The sequence below is a fragment of the Patella vulgata genome, chromosome 7 (assembly GCF_932274485.2).
Source record: "Patella vulgata chromosome 7, xgPatVulg1.2, whole genome shotgun sequence".
Taxonomy (NCBI): Eukaryota; Metazoa; Mollusca; class Gastropoda; family Patellidae; genus Patella; species Patella vulgata.
The window spans coordinates 13,386,404-13,407,251 of record NC_065885.2 but is presented as its reverse complement, the minus strand read 5'-3'; the positions used below and the strand labels follow the sequence as shown (position 1 = coordinate 13,407,251).

The window sequence follows — 20,848 nt, the reverse complement described above, 5'->3', positions numbered from 1 at the left end:
CAAATGGATTTGTGAAGGTGACCAGTTAAATATGTCATTTAATCATGTTAGTGTAGAATAGAATACAATTTGATTGCATTGAAATGCCTTTTGAGGGAAGCATACAAAATGCAAAGGTGAAAAAGAGTATGATTAAGAGGTGGAAGTATCTGTTATTGCAGTAATTGCACATGTGTTTATTTCCACCAATCGTGCATTACATGTACATGTGTTATAAAAGGCATATTTACTTCAGCTTTGGGGGTTTTCAAGTGGAAATCTGTTTCTTTATGTTCTGAATAGTTTAGGAGTTAATTTAAAAAAACAACAAACTCAACAAGTTATAACAGTGTGATAGAATATTTATTAATGGATAAATGCTGTGTGTATAAACAATGAGATATAAATTGAATGATTTTTTTTAACAATGTCAATAAAATAACTTGAGCATTTAGAATTTTGTTCAATATATTCACAACCCTGTCATTTCCTAGATGAATGATTAAGCAGTGAAAACTAATTGTCTGAAAAATGCAATTGATGATCAGCAGCTTCAGGCATACTAAACTTAGACTGCCTGTCTACAGTTAGCTCCATTGATTTAATCCCTTGCCATTCGCTTAATGTCTGGTTTGGTGATTTAATTGCATTTAGAAAATAGCTTTACATCTACATTTCTATAATGAATCAATAATGGTATCCCTGATATTAGTCTACAAATTGCATAGTACAATGCAGAATACACATGAAAATAAAAAAAATGAAAGAAATAGTAATAGAGGTTTAATATTAAACCAACTGAGAGGGGTGGTTGTGGAGCTCGGGCAAATAATCTAACATATAAAATCCATTAACAGAACACAGTTTTTATGGGATACAATCACTAGTTTATTCTAAAAGCATGACGTTTTCCCACATTATTGTTGATTGCTGAAGGCCTTTGTTCATGGAAGATTTCTAACCTGGGATGACAATGATTAATTAATGTACTTTTTTTATGTGGAGATGCTGGAAGATAAAACCACTGTCCTTTTAATAGTGATGCATAAATCCTGGACATACCAGTACAGCACATTAATCATGAAACAATAAAAATCTAATATTCATATGTACATCAAATTCTAAATATACAAATATCTATTAAGAGCACCATTTGTTTAATTACATTATTAATAAATTGTTCTAGAGAATTTCAAACTTTTAAACCCAATTTTCTCAAAAGCAGAAAAATGTTGAAAGCAATCTTAATTTTAGGTTGACAAAATATACCAGTAACAACAAGATGCAGATGAAGCTAAGCAACATATCATCTTTTCCAAGTCTGGTGTAGACATAATTCTAAAATATCCAGGAGAGCTAGCCTCAAAGTAATTACAAAAAAGCTAACAAAGTAATTAAGTTCGACTAATGAAGTACTCGCAATTACAATTCAACTAATAAAGTACTGGCAATTACAAATTAGCTGCCAAAGTAATTCATTTCAAATTAGCTAATGAAGTACTGGCAATTACAAATTAGTAAGCAAAGTAATTATAATTCAGCTTATTAAGTACTGACAATTCTTCCCAAGGTAATTACGAATGGTTAAATCTGTTGACCAATTCAAACGCGAGTTGAAAACATACCTATTCAACAATTAGTTCTTTCATAGTCTTAGTTAAATGAAAGCACATTACAAACTTTAGTGTAATCTTGCGCCATATAAATCTCTTATTATTAATTCAGCTAATGAAGTACTGGCAATTACAAATTAGCTAGCAAAGTAAATGCTATGCAGCTGATGGAAATAATTATAAATCAGCAAACAAAATAATTACATAGTTTCGACAATAAAATGTTTACTGGTTGTTGCATCATCTGGTTTCATCTGTCTCCGTGGCCACGATAAAGCCACATCATTAGCTGGTTCTTCCTCTTTTTTTGTTTTCTTATTTTTACGAACAGGTACTTCTTGTTTCTCCTTCACAACTGCTTCCTGGTAGAGGGGGAAAAAAAAAAGAAATCGAAATTAATATAGACATTTCTACCAATCATAGGAATTAATCATTAGACTGAAAAATTATTATTATATGGCGATAACCCGGCAAATGATGTGCCCTTATGATAATAACAGTCCTTCACGTTTAAGGGGAGCTTTCGCTTCTGCTCCTCTCGACGCACGTCGGCTTTCCTTCGAAGGAGTCATTAAAGACTCCTGCAAATTAGCTAAATCGCTCTCCTAAATTTTGAGATTAATAAACTACTTTCAGTTTTTGTTTACTTTTAAACTGCATATATTCAAGGTATCAGGAGCTTTTTATGGCTCCCGCACAATTTTATAAACACGAAGGACTGTAATAATAATCCATCTTTTTAAATACAGGTATTGTGCAATATCCATGCATGATCATTTTCAAGGCACAGTCCAAAAACTATCACAAATAAATGCTTTCTTAAACTAAAAATGTTAAAATCTGGATCTAAACACAAAATATGGACAATTCCTTATTTCCTGTGGCAGATCATTCCAATCTGTTGGGACGGAGCAGGAAAAAGTCCTTTGACCAAATGAAATGAAGTTAAATGTCCTACTGTTCTGCTCTGACTGGGCTTATGAAGAAATGAAATGGGGTTTAACGTCCTACTGTTCTGCTCCTAACCTGGGCAAATGAAGACGGGCATACGCCATACAGTGTGCTATGAGGGAAATTTTGGCCGGACAGCGGCACTACGGCCTACTCTTATATCGAATTCCAACTGCCAAGGGATCTTTTACGTGCACGCCAATGTGCACACGGGACCTCGGTTTTTCGTCCCATCCGAACGACTAGACAGCTTTCCTTGTCAGGCCCTCCGTCCTGCATCACTGACAAGGGAGAACCACGTCGGAAAATCTGGATGAACTTTCTCGGCCAATGCAGGGATCGAACACCCGACCTCCAGGCTAGCGAGCTAGCGTCTTACCCACTTAGCCATGTGATTCCCGGCTTATGAAGACAGGCATACGCCATACAGTGTGCTATGAGGGAAATTTTGCCTGGGCATCGGCACTATGGCCTACTCTTATATCGAATTCCAACTGCCAAGTTTTTTTTTTACGTGCTTGCCAATGTGTACACGGGACCCCCGTTTTTCGTCCCATCCGAACGACTAGACAGCTGTCCTTGTCAGACCCTCCGTCATGCACCACCGACAAGGAGAAACCACACCAGAAAATCCCGATGAACTTTCTCGGCCAAGGCCGTGGCTTCCGTCCTTTGACCAATACGGGATCTTTTGTGCATAGGTACTACATAGAGTTTCTTATTTACAGATCTAAGCACAAGAAAAATTTGTTATCTACCGAGAAGTGAACTCCTCAATTGAGAAGTGGTTTTGGGTGAGACTGTAAGATTTTTTGACTTACCTGTAGATCAAATTTACGTTTTAATTTATCTTTGATCAACAAGCCTCTGATTAATAACTTCCAGTTACCTACAACCCTCTTCTCTCTTTTCTGCAAATATAAATATATATTTCAATCTATTAGCCCATAACTAAGCCATGACAACCGGGATATTGAGGACAGCCATACATAATGGAATGACTATTTAGAGATATTTACACAGTGGCATTTCAGCATGTTCTTACTTTGATTTGCAACTGTCAAGAAATCTTTAACATGCTCCCAGTGGTCTACACAGGACGTTTGATTTCGGTACCATCCGGACAACTAGATGCTTTTCCTTTTAAGGCCCTCTGTCCTGCATCACTGACAAGGGAAACCAGGCTGGAAAATCCTGAAGAAATTCCGGATTTGTGAGCCAGCCCCATACTCACAGGTGATTAAATATACATTATGCAAGAGCTAAATCTGTCTTTATGCCTGAAAAGTTATCTAAATTATTTATTAGACATTAATTAACTTATCCAGACCATAATCACCTCTCGATGTCCTCGCTAGCCTGCGATATTTACTGGATTAGGATCCAATTTGCTGCTCAACTTTCATTCATGATAAATAATGAAATGGATAATCAAGACTATGTTTTTTTATCATACCGACTTTAGTAATGATGATCGAGATTAGGCCGAAAAATTGAATTGCTAAATTCTCAGTTCAGAGTGGATCAATTTGACTGAAATTTTCAGCAAATTCCCTTTACTTTATCTAGTTTTTAACTATTATAATGAGAACTGCCAGCTCTTTATCTAATCTCCCATAATGTATCTTTATTTCTATTATACCCATTCTAATAATAGAACTGTACCCAGTGAGCAAGATCTACAGAAATCTTAATTAGTGTTTGGTGACCGTGCCTCATATAATTAAAATTCGCTTACGGTCTTGGTGACCTCCTGTTTACTTTGCTTGTTTGTGAAATGTGATGAACCTGTCACCATGTCATAAAGGGTTAATATGTGTAGGTTACATGTGTACTTACTTCTGCTTCTTTTTCTTGTTGTATAAGCTGATCTTCTTCCCAGGCAGCCATTAAAGCTTCAGAATGTTCCTCACATACTATCCATCCTTCTAGGCTACAATTCAAATATAAGATATTCATTTAAATGTCAAACTAAACCCCTGGAGAAAACAATAACAAAGGTTTACAATTATACAATTTCTTTGTTTTTATGACTTAAAATTTGAGTACACTTCAGCATGGATTCAGCCATGACAAATAAAACATTGCCTGAAAAATGCATGATTAGGATCAGGAACAAAAGAATATACGTTTACTATTAACTGTTGTTTAGAATATTTAGTCAATCTGATTCAAATTAGATTTTGATTAGTTTTACAACAGATTCCACATTTGAAAGTCATATAATGATCAGGACAAATTAAACTTTATAAATTAGGATTTGAAGTTACAACCACTTACAGAGCATGTGAAAATCCACCATGATAATCCCAGCCTGTCATAGCAGCAACGCAATCAACACCTAACTTTTTGGCTATTCTATTTAATGCTGTTACTGTAAATAAAAATATCATATTAAAAGTTACTATGAATATTCTGACTTTTCTCTTCACAACATTCAATATAGATTATAGATAACTTTTGCACCTCAACAAAAGTACAGATATCAAATGTATACATTTGGGATCAGAAAAGATATATTGCCTAAATCACCCACAGGGAGCAACATAAAATTCCACAATCACAATGTAACAACAAACATATTATTATGTATGTATAATATAGAACAGGGAGTTAATAAGCTTATTTCTTTAAACACTGAAATATATTCTCAAAGTACATAGTTGTTTGTGCGAAGAATAATGATGCTGATGTTGAAAGCCCACTTAATTTCAAATCTTCCACAGAAAAATTATGTTTTAAGCTCTCAACACACAAGAAACGAGAATTGCTGAAATTCCTGCTATTCATGTCTTGGCTTGGTAGTATATATTCTTCCTAATATCAAGGACCTTTGGTGCAATACTTACATCAACAAGCATTTTTAAGTATTAAATTGATGTTGCTAGGTCGGTCTAAATATATACTATTCAAAAAAAGTAGGGGATATTTGATTTTGGGGGCATAATACTAAAATATGCAAATGACTACGAAAAAAGTCACTATAGAACCTAACAGAAGAAACATTTCCAGTTACATGTGACGCCCAAACGCACCAATAGCTACCGCATGGAATGCAGGTGATGCTTGGGATCATCATGGGGGTCCAACCCAAGATTTGCACGACTCTGACTTTGAATGTTACAGTCATTGTGGCATTGAATTCCAGGGTGGAAACATCAGTTTAATTGTTTTAGTGACCAGAAAACAAATTTTGATATGCGTCGGCTTACCCAAAATGAAAGGTTACGTGCCCTTGGCATGCTACAGATCGGCACAACACAGGCGGTTGTGGCGCGGACGATGAATGTTTCTCAGTCTGTCATAAGCAGGCTATGGTCCAGATACCGTGATACACAATCTGTACAGGACAGACCACGCTCAGGTCGACCAAGGGCGACAACTCAAGCCCAGGATCGATTTATCGGTACCTTGGCCTTGAGAAATCGTGTCGTCACAGCAAATCAGATCAGCGCTCGTCTTCAAACAGACACTGGTGTGAGAGTGAGTGGCCAGACGATTCGGAATCGACTGCATAGGGGTCACCTTCGCGCCCGACGTCCTCGCGTGATCCCTTGTTTGAGAGATCATCACATTCAGGCAAGACGTCGTTGGTGTAGGGATCGTCAACACTGGGATAATCGACGCTGGAGCAATGTGATGTTTTCAGATGAGTCAAGGTTCACTGTTGATTTTTTGGACAGACGTAGGAGGGTGTGGCGTCGTCGAAACGAGCGCTTCCAAGACGTTAACGTCATCAGACATGATCGATTTGGGGGTGGTTCTGTTATGGTGTGGGGAGGCATCACTGTTGCTGGAAGAACGGCTTTACATGTTGTTGCAGGGCGTGTTACAGGCCAGTACTACCGGGACAACATCTTGGCAGTCCATGTTGTGCCGTTCGCACGACGTCATGGACGCCGTTTCATCTTCCAGGATGACAACGCAAGATGTCACAGGGCCAGGATCGTTACAGGTTACCTCCAACAACAGAACATCACCACATTACCTTGGCCAACACTGAGTCCCGACCTCTCCCCCATCGAGCATGTCGGGGACATGCTTGGACAGAGGTTACGTCAACGTCAACAACGTCCGCCAATGTCCAAGAACTTGCTGCTGCGTTGCAACAGGAATGGGACAATCTGGACCAAAATGACCTTAGACGTCTCATTAGGAGTATGCCACGTCGGATCAATGCTTGTTTGGCAAACAGAGGAGGATTTACCCGTTACTGACTTGGTTGTGATGCTGTGGTAACTTTGCTGTTTGACCCCGGGTATCATTTTACCCTTATAATGGTCAGTCTGTGCCTTACTTAGTCTAATGATCATTTGGAAAAAATCGATGAATGTGAACTTCATTTCATTTTGTCATTTGTTTCTTCGTCAGTTTCATTAGGTGACTTTAATAACACTTAAAAATCAAATATCCCCTACTTTTTTTGAATAGTATATTAACCCCATCAGAAAGAAAGAACTTTATAGCTTGCTTACCTTTTATATGAACTGTACCAGCAGGTAACATCCATGGTTTAAAGAGCTCAACATTACCATACTCATTTCTCGGTATCTTTCCCTGAAATTATAAAACAATCAAGTAAAATCACAAACTGAATTGCACATCACAAGAACTATCCTTACTCAAATTAATGAAATGAAATGGGGGTTGGGCGTCTAATTTTTTTGCTAATGAAGATGTCTTACTCAAATAGAGAGAGATAGTGATATGGGGTTTAACGTCCACTAGACACAAACTAGGTCATTTCGGGACTAACATATGGTTCAATTTTATTTCAATAATTCACTTGTGCGTAGGGTTCTTTAGCAGTGGGAGGAAACCAGAGGGCCCAGAAAAAACCCAATAGGTTGGACAGGCGACCCTACTCCTTGTCACGTACAACTGGGGAATCGAAACTCCGCCAGTTGACTCAATGACAAATTTTATGATACAGAGCGCACATGCTAACCATTCAGCCATCCAAACCCCCTTTACTCAAACAGCCAAGATGAAACCATATTAACACAAACAATGCTTGTTTATCTTTAAAATGTCTTTCAAATTAGACTTTGTTTGCCTGAATTGTTTATTAGTTATCCAATGAAAATAGGCCTTACATCAACTACTGGTGGTGGAATATAGATCTCTGTCTGCCATTCGCCAAACAACTCCAAATCCAATGCATCTGGATTTTCCTTGGGTTTATTCTGGAAATAAAATTAAACGTCACCATAAAAAATATTCAATTAATTATTTAAGGCATGATATTTATTATGGTTGAAGAGAAGAGCAGTAGTGCTGCACGATATATTGTTGAATTGATGCATTGAATCACAAGATACTGATTCGATTCGATTGTTTTTTATTTGGAAATATGGCTTGGGTCATGTCCTCAACTTCAGATGATAAAACAATGGTATATATGTTGTATAATGACTACACCCGAGTGGAGAATGGAAAAGTGAAGTGTACGCTTAAGAAAGTTTGTTTACTTTTAGCCACCATGTCCTAGTACTTTTCTCCGCCGACTGGACTAATGAAGACAGTGCTATAATATAAAATTTTGCCAGGACAGCGACACTACGGCCTACATTTAGTTTGAATTCCAGCTGTCAAGGGTTCTTTTTCATGCTGATCAACATGTAGACAGAAACTGGTTTTTCATCCCATCCAAACAACTAGACTCTGTACCCTGCAAGGTCCACCGTCCTAAACCACTGGAGAATCCTGAGATACTTGATATATAGGATATAATTGGCAAGATGAGCTAAAATCAATATTGCATGAAAAATATATATACAGCAAGTGATTCCAGAACATCAATGTAAATTTTGTGTCCCATGTATCAATCAGGGTTATAAAATGGAAATCATTAAGCAAATTCTGAAGACCAATATTAACTTGTATACTTACCCATTTAGGTCTAGATTTCACCATTTTGTATGGTTCTTCACCAATCTAAATAAAAACCAAATATATTAATAACCATTAGGAAGATATGGTGAGCTCTGGCAACAAGGCTAAAAATTTACCTATTATTTGTGTTGACACTTAAATGACACTTAAATCACTTATTAGTAAACTAATAATAATACAGAGAGCCTGATGCCATGTTCTCTTCCCAAAACCCTCTAGGCAGAAGTATCTCTTCCCGCCCTGAACACTGCGCATGCACAAATACATAATTATAGAAGGTAATTTACCATAAATATTATGATTATGATTACAATAAAGGCTAACAATTTGCATAATCAATATCTTGCTCATTCAAAGTAAATACGACCTATTATTTGTAGTCAACCTTGCTCATTTAAAGTAAATACAACCTATTATTTGTATAATTCATATCTTGCTAATTCAAAGTAAATAAAAAAAGTCCCAGAATGCGTGACAAATTTTGATTTTGAAGGGAAAGTCATGTTTTAGGGTGTTATGATTGAATTGATAGAACTGGATCTTACCATAACAGATCTGCCTTCCTTTCTCCAATTTTCTCGAGAATGCAGCTGAAACAAACAAATTAACATATTGTACAATTTGTAGTTGTATTGTGTATTAATACTGTCGATCCCACTTAGCATCCAGTTGGATAATGTCTGCATCTGTCATTTCCAATTGAAGACTCATCACGAAACTGCTACACGTACAGCACAGGGAGAGACAAAAACTATAGGTTATTTCAGGATTAATATATCATATTTTCATTTCCATAATTTACTTGTGCACAGTGGTGACTTGATTGCTTGTCACTTAAAAATGTGAAGTCGAACTTGTGACAAGGGAGAGACAAAAATTAGGTCATTTGAGGATTAATGTATCGTATTATTATTTCCATAATTTGCTCTTCACTTGGGTCGAAATTGTTATATTTGTGATGATGACAGATCACTTGGACATCCACCCAGCTGCATCGCAGCACAATCTATCACCTACAACTGTTAGAAGTGAGAGAGAGAAATGGAGTCTAATGTTCACTCAACACAAACTAGGTCATATGGGTCTTTAGCAAGTGAGAGGAACCAGAGGACCCGGAGAAAACCCATGAGGGGAAACGAACTGTTAAAAGTAACTAGTACAATTATAATAAATATATTCTTACCACATACACACATTCCCGGGGGTAAACTGGTTCTTTACGGACAAAGCCACAAGGAGCAGCATCATGTGGATAAATAGCTTCAAACTTTAATAGATGGCGCTGTAGAACATATCTAAAATTATATAAATAAATGTCACTGTAGTAGATATCTAAGCACTGTGCATCATATCTAAGATTATATAAATAAATGGCACTATGCATCTTATCTAAAATTATATAAATATATGACGCTGTAGCATATCTAAAATCATATAAATAAATGGCACTATGCATCATATCTAAAGTTATATAAATGTCACGGTAGAAGATATCTAAAATTATATTTATAGATGTAGCTGTAGAAGATGTCTAAAATTATATAAATATATGATGTATTTAATAATTTAAATTAAAATACAAAGGTACAACAGAAAGTGTTATCTGTATGAACTTCATAAACAACTTAGAAGTGGTATCAGGGGGTCTAGGGATTAATATGCCAGACACGTGTTACTAAATTACTGATGAATAATAATTTGATGATAATTTGAAGGTATAAGAGTTTGTTACTTACAATGGATGGTTTTTAAACTGTGAGATACTGGTTGGTAAAGGTCTGTTGACTAACTGATCTAAAACATCATATCATTAATTTTATTTATACCGTCATTTTACTCATTGTTAATTAACAATTAAAATTTTCATTTATGAAACAAAATTCAAGAAGTTAATGCTGGTTCCTAAACTTGAAGATCTGCCACAAATGAGAAATGAAATGAAATGGGCTTTAATGTCCTACTGTTCTGCTCCGAACTGGGCTAATGAAAACGGGCATACGCAATACAGTGTGCTATGAGGGAAATTTTGCCCAGACAGTGGTACTACGGCCTTCTCTTATATCAAATTCCAACTGCCAAGGGATCTTTTATGTGCACGGCAATGTGTACACAGGACCTTGTCAGGCCCTCCGTCCTGCATCACTGACAAGGGGGAACCACGCCAGAAAATCTGGATGAACTTTCTCGGCAAATGCTGGGATCGAACACCCGACCTCCAGGCTAGCGAGCCAGCATCTTACCCACTTTGCCACCTTCACCCCACCACAAATGTGGGAGGAACAGGTAAAATATTATCACACCAACTAATATAGCTTCATCATATTCAAATTCAAACAGGTAATAGATAAGTCTTAAAAGATGAAAGTTGCCCCCTGTTTTGGGAGTTGGGGAACAGAGAGATATAAATGGAAATATCATTTTCAGGATAAACAATTTTATTTCAATAATTCGCGTGTGCCTAGATGTCTTTAGCAATAGGAGGAAACCGGAGAACCCCAAGAAAACCCACAACGTTAGGCAGATGCCCCTACTCCATGTGACATACAAGCTTTAGATCGAAACTCAATGACAAACCTTCTGATCTAAAGTGCACACATTTCACCACTCAATTCAACAAGAGGTTATAGGAATAAGTGGTTGTGAGTACTTGATTTGTCACCTAATAATTTCTTTTGAGGGTCTACAGCAGGGAGCCAGGGCCCAACCATACTAAATATGACAGAGAATAGGGAAAATTCCCCCCTCATTAAAAATAGGCATCTATTCTACCTTTTATATTTTCGTCATCTTGTTGATTATGTTCTTCTTGACTTCGATACACGGCCAGTGTTTCTCTCCACCAATCAGAATCAACTCGTAATTTACGTGTCTGTGACATCCAGTTTGAAGCATAGCGAGCGGTCACATCTTTAACACTTCCATCTAAAATTACATAGACAACAGGTATTATTTTCTAAATGCTCTTTAAGTTAAAATTTGATAAGAAAAATTTATCATTTTGAAACGGAGGACAGAGGTGTGACCAGGGATGCAGTTTCAAATTTTGCTCGTCGGACATGCGTTTGTCAGATACTTGTAATACCTACCATTACTGTAAGCCAGACAGTAGTGTAGAGGTGGGGGTGAAGCTGTTATTTGTAATACCTACCACTACTATAAGCCAGACATGAGTGTAGAGGGGGTGGGGCCGTTAATTGTAATACCTACCATTACTGTAAGCTAGACAGTAGTGTAGAGATGGGGGGGGGGAGGCTGTTACTTGTAATACCTACCATTACTATAAGCCAGATATGAGTGTAGAGGGGGTGGGGCCGTTAATTGTAATACCTACCATTACTGTAAGCTAGACAGTAGTGTAGAGATGGGGGGGGGGAGGCTGTTACTTGTAATACCTACCATTACTATAAGCCAGACATGTGTGTGGAGGGGGTGGGGCCGTTATTTCTAAAACCTACCATTACTGTAAGCTAGACAATAGTGTAGAGGGGGTGTGGCTGTTGCTTCTATTTCATAAGGTTTATTTATAACTTCACTGATACAATCAATACCTGAAATACAAATAACACTTAATATTGTATGTTATTCGATCAGACAATAGATTATTGTGCAAAGTGGCAGGGGGGGGGGGGGGATAATATTGCTTTTATTTCTGAGGAGAGATGGGTGTCTGGAATACCTGGTATATATAATTTATTCAAGGTACACAAATCTCAATGAAAGTGTAAAAGTATGTGTACTTACATATCCACTGTTTTTCTTCTGGTAAATAAACTTCGGCCCATAAATCTGTCCCTAAAATATATTTAGAAGAATTTCACATTAGATATAAATATTTACTCAATTAATATATAGACATGTATCTTTAACAGTAACATTAACCATAGACATCTAACCTGTAACTATGGAAAGTTAAATTGTTACTATGGATATCTGACCTTTAGCTTTGGAACGTTAAACTGTAACTATGAACATGCTAAACAGTAACTATGGACATATTAAACAGTAACTATGGGCAGCTAATCTGTAACTATGGGCTTATTAAACAATAACCATAGCCATCTAACCTGGCCGAACATTACGTACATCAGATAAACTACTTTTAAAGCCCAAAACTGTTCAACTAGTCTCTTATGGTCAGCGCTCTTTTAGTTATAAAGCACCTGTTTTATGGAATAATCTACTATTTAGTTTAAGATGTTGTACATCTCTACTTTCTTTTAAAAAACAACGTAAAACACATTTATTTAATGAGGCTTTTAACTGACTCTGTATACAATCGTTAACATGTCCATAATCTTGTTGTTTATTTATGATTACATTGTCACTTTGTAAAGTGCCCCTGAACATGTTATATGAAAGGGCACACTATACATATGCTGTAATAATAATAATAATAACCACTAACTGTGGATATCTAACCTGTAACTATACACATCTAACCTGGACATACTTAACAGTAACTATGGATTACTAGCCTGTAACTACGATAACTATATAACCTGTAACTATGGACAACTAACCTGTAACTATGGACATGCTAAACAGTAACTATGGATTGCTAGCTTGTAACTACGATAACTATATAACCTGTAACTATGGACATATTAAACAGTAATCATAAACATATTAAACAACAACTATAGACACCTAGTAACCATGGACAACTTACCTGTAACTATGGGCAAGGGCAAGGACAACTAACCTGTAACTATGGACAACTAACCTGCTACTATGGACATTAAAAGTAACCTTATAAATTTTACCTGTAATTTCAGGTGTTTTGATGTCTGTCGAATCATTGGAATCACTGGACAAAATCTTGCGATTTTTCTTTATCGGCCGTTTAATTCTATCTGCTGTTGGACTTCGATATTCTATTGTCTCTTCTTCGAAATCACTTTAATTTAAAATCAGAATTTAATTTAAATGCGGTAATCATTCGCATGAAATATTGTTCCATTTTAAAATATAAATACATGTAGTTTGAAATAGATGCACGAGGTAGTATCAGGTGATCAAAAAAACAATTACAATATCTGAAATGAAATGAAATGAAATGGGGTTTAATGTCCTACTGTTCTGCTCCGAACTCAGCTAATGAAGATGGGCATACGCCATACAGTGTGCTACGAGGGAAATTTTGCCCGGACAGCGGCACTACAGCCTACTCTTATATCGAATTCCAACTGTCAAGGGATCTTTTACGTGTGTACACAGGTCTTTGGTTTTTCATCCCATCCGAACGACTAGACAGCTGTCCTTGTCAGGCCCTCCGTCCTGCATCATTGACAAGGGAGAACCACGCCGGAAAATCTGGATGAACTTTCTCGACCAATGCAGGGATTGAACACCCGACCTCCAGGCTAGTGAGCCAGCATCTTACCCACTTAGATTACGATATCTAGCAATAAGGGAGCCATGGTGATCAAGCGGTAGGAAAATGGCCTCTCAACTTAATGGTCAGAGATTCAGGATTCATCAAGCTGGGCTCTAAGTTTTGAGGGGTGCCAAAGTCTGTGTACACACTGGCATGCCCGTACAAGAACCCTTGGTGGTGGGAATGATAAGGCTAAGAGGAGTAAGCAGAAACGCTGCTGTCCTTAAGAATATCATGTTTATTTATCAAGACTAAATTACACATACTTACCACGAACTTTCAATACTGCTTGTGTCTTCTTTATTTCGAGTAGAAGTTGATTTCCTTTTTGCATTTGTTGATTTTCCTGAGTTTTTGCGTTGTTTACCACAGCTTTCTTCATCGGAATAATTACTCTCATTGTCACTGCTAGGTACAAAATCATCTGAGCCAGAATCTGAATCAACATCACTTTGTTTTAAAACTTTAGAAGCACTTCGTCTTTTCCGCAGGTTTTTAGTTTTAAGTTTTGGGTTTGTTTTTGCTTCCTTAGTTTTTACTGAATTATTTTTTGGTTTTGATTTTTCTGGGTGAAGCTTATTTTGTGTTCTTTGTTTTTCTGGGGTTTTTTTCTTTAGCTTAGACATTGACGGTTTATTTTTCTGAAAATAATAAAAAGTCTTTTAATAGAAGAATGGCAACACAGTTGATACCCCTATTCCATTCCCATCCATCCCAGCATACATGATACCACTATCCCATCCCATTATACATGATACTATCCCATCCCATTATACATGATACCACCATCTCATCTCAGGATACATGATACTATTATCCCATTCCAGTATACATGATACCACAATCCCATCCCAGTAAACATGATACCACCATCACATCTCAATATACATGATACTACTATCCCATCTCAATATACATGATACTACTATCCCATCTCAATATACATGATACTACTATCCCATCCAAGTATACATGATACCACAATCCCACCCCAGTATACATGATACCACCATCCCATCCCATTATACATGATACTACTATCCCATCCCAGTATATATGTTACTACTATTCCATCCCAGTATATATGATACCACTATCCCACCCAAGTATACATGATATTACTATCCCATCCAAGGATACATGATTGATTCTATGTGGATATATATTTAATTAAACTGGATCTTTTCTTATTCACCCAGTAGATTTTCTTTTTCCTGATTGGCATATTTTTTTTTATGTATACCAACATCATTCTTGGCATATTTTTTTTTATGTATACCAACATCATTCTTTCACAGATTTTTGATCTTTCACAGATTTTTGATCTTTCACAGATTTTTGATCTTTCACAGATTTTTGATCTTTTTATATACACTTCCTCCCTAAAATGATCTTTAAAAGTTGAGGAAGCTATATTTATTTGTACAAACCTTTGTGGGGGATTTCACGTTTTCTTTGATTGGTAGAGGTTGAAATGATAGGACAAGTCTGACATCAAATCCTATAGCTCTCATTAGTATAATAAATATCTGAAAAATATAAAAGTCCTAGAGATCTTATTACTATTATAATTAGCTGAAAAACATGAAAATTCTATAGCTCTTATTACTATTACAAATAGCTGAAAATCCTAGAGCTCTTACTATTACACATAGCTGAAAAATAAGATATCTAAAAAATATAAAATCCTAGAGCTCTTATTACTATTACAAATATCTGAATATTCAATTCAAATCAAATCAAATTTGAAACACTTTGGTGCATTTTTCAGATTTCTATTTTCTTGAAAATGATAATTCCTGTATAAGTGTTAAATAATTTTTTAATCATAAATTGTAAGTTTTTAATACAGACAGGTATAAGTAGGCTTACTTACCAAGATCAGTTGTTTTTCACTAGTTGTTTGTTTTGAGTTAAAACCAGCTTCTAGCACTGAACACTGTACCTACAAATATATACAAAATAAATCTTATTAACATTGTTGATAACTAAATCAATGTTTTTTTTTAAAAAACTAGGAGACGCAGTGGCTAAGTGAGTAAGGCTCTGGCACGCTAACCACATGGTCAAGGGTTTAATCCTGGTGTTGACTGAGAAAGTTCCTCTGGATAACTCTGGTAACCAGAGAGACAGACGAGTGTGATGACAATGACGGCATATAAAAATTAATCTTAATTCAAGTGACATCACGTGATCCACTTCAATGACACTAATGTTATGCCATTAAGTTGTTTTCCTATCCGTGGTTCATAACACATTGTATTACAGTCTATACAAACAAAAACTCACCAATCCTGATCCTTCATCTGTAGCTGTTGAATCGTAGCCAATCAAACCTTTAAACCATTTAACCAATCGTTTTAATCCATTAACATCCTGCGACATTATATTACCTTTACTTATATTCACCGGAGCAAGAGATAATGCCTGACCAATCAGACTCGAGTTGTTACAGATTGCATTCTGTTGCATTCCATGGGACAATAAACACAGCAGCTCCACCTGGGAATAAATATATATGGGAAACTCCTTTTGAACGGAAACCAAAAAACTTCCACTAGATATTTAAATTTTTTTTTATATATTTTACATACATGGGGTGGCAGCAGTTGTAATTCCTATTGAACTGAAACTTAAAAACTCCCATCAAACATTTATAATTTGTGTGGTTAGGATATGGGGCCAAGAAGAATCTCTAGTTTTATTCAAGCCCATTTTCAACTTGCTAGGAGTCATGTCTGAGAGGATGATAATAAAAGTGTGTCTGGCCATTTGGATCGAATGACAAACAAAGGTCCTGTGTGAAAATTGGTGGGTGACGTTAGTTAAAGCTAGCTGCCTTGGTAATTAAATGTTTATCAAAGAAGAGCATGTGGAAACACCACTGACAGGTAAAGTTCACTTATTGGAGGAGGTATATTTTGCTTTTTGGAACAAATATATTTCAATTTTGAGGCTTGTCAGGTTTTTGTTTTTGAAAGAACTGGATATATTATCTTACCTTATGTACACTAATACGAACATCTTTCTGGAATCGTCGTATCTTTCTCTGTACCCATGCCTTCCAATCAAACTTCTTACGTCTATGATAAAAAACATATTTATTGAAAGATATCAATAATGTAAATACAAATCATGCTTACACTGTTATCGTTAGCCATAAATAGGTCATTTTAGGACTAACATATGGTTCAATTTTATTTCAATACCAGTAATTTGCTTGCACGTAGAAATCTTTAGCAGTAGAAGGAAAGCAGAGGACCTGGAGAAAACCCACAAGGTTGGTCAGGCGACCCTATTTCTTGTCACATACAAGCAGGGAATCAAAACCACACCACTTGACTCAATGACAGACTTTATTAAGCAACGTGCACATATTAACCATTCTGCCACCCAACCCCCCCTCTAACTCAAGAGTACCAATTTCTACCATTCTGACTTCTAGTTAGTAAGACACTTGCTTGCTAATTATGTGATCGCGGGTTTGTTGTCGATGTTGACCGAGAAAGTTCTGGCCTGGCAAGGACAGTGTCTAGTAGTTCGGAGGCTACAAAAAAACCAAGGTTCAGTGTACACATTGACATGCACATACAAGAACACTTGACAGTTGGAATTCGTAATAAATTCTAGGGCGTAGTGAGGCTGCCTGGACAAAATTCCCCTCATAGCACACTGTATCGCGTATGCCTGTCTTCATTATACCAGACGGTGCAGAAAAGTAGGACGTTAAAACCACTTTCATCTCATATGATTTCTAACTTCTAGTTACACAAACCTTTCCCATGGTAGGGCAAGAAGGGCTGAATTAGAGAAAAATTTCAATGAAGTCACTTTTTCAATGAAATCTGCACTATTTAGGGATTTCCTAAAATGACAGGAGACAGGTCATTTAATTAAGGGACAGAAAAATATTTAATTCCTAATAAGTCTCACTTTTTCTTTTTAAGGATGTCTGGTACATCAAGAGTGATCTCGACAGGATTAGCAGGAATCTGAGATTTAACTGGACTGTGGTGATCTAAAATAAATAATTCAATATAAAATAATATCTAGAAAGGACTGAAATGAAATGAACAGTTTGCTCGCAGGGGGCTGTACAGCTGTATGAGGCAACAGGAGAACCCAGATAAAACACACAAGGTTAGAGACAATGATCATGTTCATATCTACATGGGATTGAAAATGCACCATATTTATTATTATATGACAGACTGCGAGAGAGAGATAAATGGGGTTTAACATCCACTTGACACAAACTAGGTCATTTTGGGACTAACATATGGTTATTTCATTTCAATAATTCGCTTGCGTGTAGAGGTCTTTCAACGTGGGAGGAAACCGGAGGACCCGGAGAAAACCCACGAGGTTGAAGACAGACTAGGAACAAGGCAGATCAATAAATATAAAGTAAAAAATATATATAGTACCTGCCACTTCTTCCCAATTTGATTCTTCATCACTATCACTGCTGTCTAGAGAAGAGTTATCTGTCCCGGTTACTGTAGTTGTTGTTTGTGATTGTCCTTCCATTCGCAATAAAACAGAGGTAACATCAGATTCATCAAAACCTGGCTGAGGTAGTTTCTCAATTTTAAAATTTTCTTTTTTACCACTTTCCGTTTTTAACTTTTTCTTCATTTCTTTCTTTTTTATAGTTTTTGTAGATTTTGACCGAGATTCTTTTTTAACTTTAGGACTTTGGGAGACCATGGTGTCAGCGTTTGTTTCACATGAATCTTTTTTCCTCTTCTTTGAAACTTGACTTTCCGATTTTTCAGATGTATTGGAAGACTTAGAAGATTTCTTGATTTCTTTCCTGTTCGATTTAGCTGGAATCTTTTCCAATTTGACAAAAGAATTTGAGATGGAAGTCAACTTTGGATGTTTACTGTGCGGTGAGTTATCATTTTCATCAGAACTCTTTCGTTTCACAGCTTTAGCACTATTTTTATTTTGAACTTTTGGGGTATTTCTTACATCTTCAGAATCAGAATCATCGGAGTCTGAGTCACTCATAAAAGAGATATCATCTGAATTAGCCGAATCCTCTGATTTTACTATCAAACTGTCATTGCTCTGTCTTTCCCCTTTTGTTAAATTAACAACAATTTTAGTTTTCTTTTCATGAGATTTTTTGTTTTTAACTTTTGAAGAAGTTACAGAAGATTTCGATGGCTTTATTTCACTGTTTTTAGCTTTAATTCTTGGTGATCTATTTGATGCGGTTTGAACTGTAGATTTATTTGAGTTAATTCCAGTAACCAACCTTAGATTTCTGTCTTCAGTTTGAGGAACTTTGTTGTTTGGCTTGACATCTGTTTTTGCGTTTGCATTTTTGGAAGTTCTCTGAACTTTGGCCGACTTTGACTTTGTAGGTTCTTTTGACTGAGCAACAAATTTGGGTTCTTTTTTCGAATTTGTCACATTTTCATCATCCATTCTAGATAAGTGTGAATTGGATTTTGTTCTTCCAGAATGATCATCAATAATTTCATTATTTTTCAATTTATTCTTCCCTCTTGTTTTAGAAATTTTTGCAACTGCTACTTTATTGGTTGTTTTTTTCTGTCTCTCCACTTTCTCTCTATTTTTTGTGTCATTTTGTAATTTATTGTTTGATTTTATTCTTTTCAGCGCTGGCGGCATCTGAAAATCAAAAGAATACATGTGACGTACATGTATATGCAATTTATTGGTTAGCACACATAAATTCCTGTATGTGACTTCAAAACACTGTGTTTTAAAATACCTGTATATATTTATTTATACAATATAGCAAAGAAACAATTATGTTTCCCCACTGTCAGTCACCTAATGCTATTAATAGAACTGGTGCAAGATGGACGGAAACCATACAATATGGGGTTAAATGATCGATGTATTTTTCTAAAACTTTTTCGGATATTTTGGCTTTATTAGGTGCATTTTAGAGGGCCTATATATACCCATCTGTCCACTACACCGAAACCATCAGATCGTGACCCTGTGGAGCAATTTCCCGCCATATTTTTACATAACATTGCTACAGCACGTGTTGGCCTATTATATAACCTTGTATTGTCAGTCAGAAATAACGTAATATCTGAACGTATCAGTGCAACAGCATTATTAAATCGTACCGAAGTGTTGGAGATGACAATTATTAAACATTTTAACATCTGTCTCAGAAATTCATTGACAATGATGTAAATATACAACTGACAATACATCCCTCGATTACCCAGTAATTTCATCGAAATACACTTGATCTCAAACAGTTTGTCAAGCTGTTATTGAATATAAATTGTTTCTTGCATTAGGTCTAGATACATGTGCAAAAACTTACCACAACAATATGTTCGGTTCGATAAACGGGTTATTAAACAGTACGTGGAGTTATATTAAATTTTTGCTTCTGATACACGAGAGAAAATCTGCAATTTCAGCAGTAGTCACACTTGACCAGACCCAAATTGAATTTGTAGGAAGTTAGAAATAACACAGGCTGTCACTGACAGGAGCATTATACATGTCATATGTAGGCCACAATATGTGGATGCAGACCACCATTAATTCCCTGTTGACTTCAGTGTTAATTCTGCATGGTTGGCTCCAACTTTTTTAAAAATTTTGTTGGGCTGAATGATTTTCCCTCTACGGATAGAGCAAAAATTTAATTGCCATGTCTTTGCTCTAAAGTTTGTATGAGGTTGCATGACCATGGACCTTATGAAGGTCCATGGGTTGACCACTGAAATTTAGAGATGGACAAACTTGAAGTAGCTTATACTAAAAACATGTAACCATCTGCTGTACATATAATAGTAACCAAACTCTTAACTCTGTTATCTTTGCGTCTCTCAACCATGAACATTCACCAAAACCTGAAAGAAAATTTTAATTCAAACCATATTCTTCAATTCTTGACCCAAAAATCAACAAAAATGGCCACCCAAATGGGGAGCTGTATATAGACAAAATACAAATCGTAGGTGCAGAGATGGCGAAATCTAAGAGAGAGAGAGAGAGATTAATGGGGTTTAACGTCTACTCG

General features: G+C 36.2%; 1 protein-coding gene across 3 annotated transcripts; it reads right to left on the bottom strand.

The window, feature by feature from the left end:
- Positions 1–1,078: 1,078 nt before the first annotated feature.
- Positions 1,079–20,250, bottom strand: LOC126828259 (DNA repair protein complementing XP-C cells homolog). Of its 3 annotated transcripts, none has more exons than XM_056102352.1 (22): positions 20,141–20,250; positions 18,243–19,461; positions 17,749–17,833; positions 16,817–16,898; positions 16,105–16,317; positions 15,692–15,760; positions 15,246–15,344; positions 14,086–14,456; positions 13,202–13,335; positions 12,180–12,230; positions 11,894–11,986; positions 11,208–11,360; positions 10,175–10,232; positions 9,622–9,733; positions 8,984–9,028; positions 8,436–8,480; positions 7,640–7,729; positions 7,019–7,100; positions 4,824–4,917; positions 4,383–4,476; positions 3,365–3,454; positions 1,079–1,954 (listed from the first exon to the last, which is right to left on the bottom strand). In XM_056102352.1, the coding sequence occupies exons 2-22, from the start codon at positions 19,459–19,461 to the stop codon at positions 1,793–1,795; spliced, it is 3,441 nt and encodes a 1,146-aa protein (XP_055958327.1). In that variant the 5' UTR covers positions 20,141–20,250; the 3' UTR covers positions 1,079–1,792. The 3 variants fall into 3 exon arrangements, with proteins under 3 accessions (XP_055958327.1, XP_055958326.1, XP_055958328.1); XM_056102351.1 differs by lacking the exon at positions 20,141–20,250 and adding an exon at positions 19,935–20,021; XM_056102353.1 differs by lacking the exons at positions 11,894–11,986; positions 12,180–12,230; positions 13,202–13,335; ... (6 more) ...; positions 18,243–19,461; positions 20,141–20,250 and adding an exon at positions 11,646–11,658.
- Between the last annotated feature and the right edge of the window lie 598 nt (positions 20,251–20,848).

Excerpts from the sequence above, each read along its gene's own strand:
- LOC126828259 (XM_056102351.1), bottom strand. The coding sequence starts at position 19,973 with ATGTTAAAATGTTTAATAATTGTCATCTCCAACACTTCG. Across the intron at positions 17,834-18,242 it reads AAATTGGGAAGAAGTGGCAG|ATCACCACAGTCCAGTTAAA; the intron begins GTACTATATATA and ends TATTTATTTTAG. Across the intron at positions 4,918-7,018 it reads TGGTACAGTTCATATAAAAG|TAACAGCATTAAATAGAATA; the intron begins GTAAGCAAGCTA and ends TTTTATTTACAG.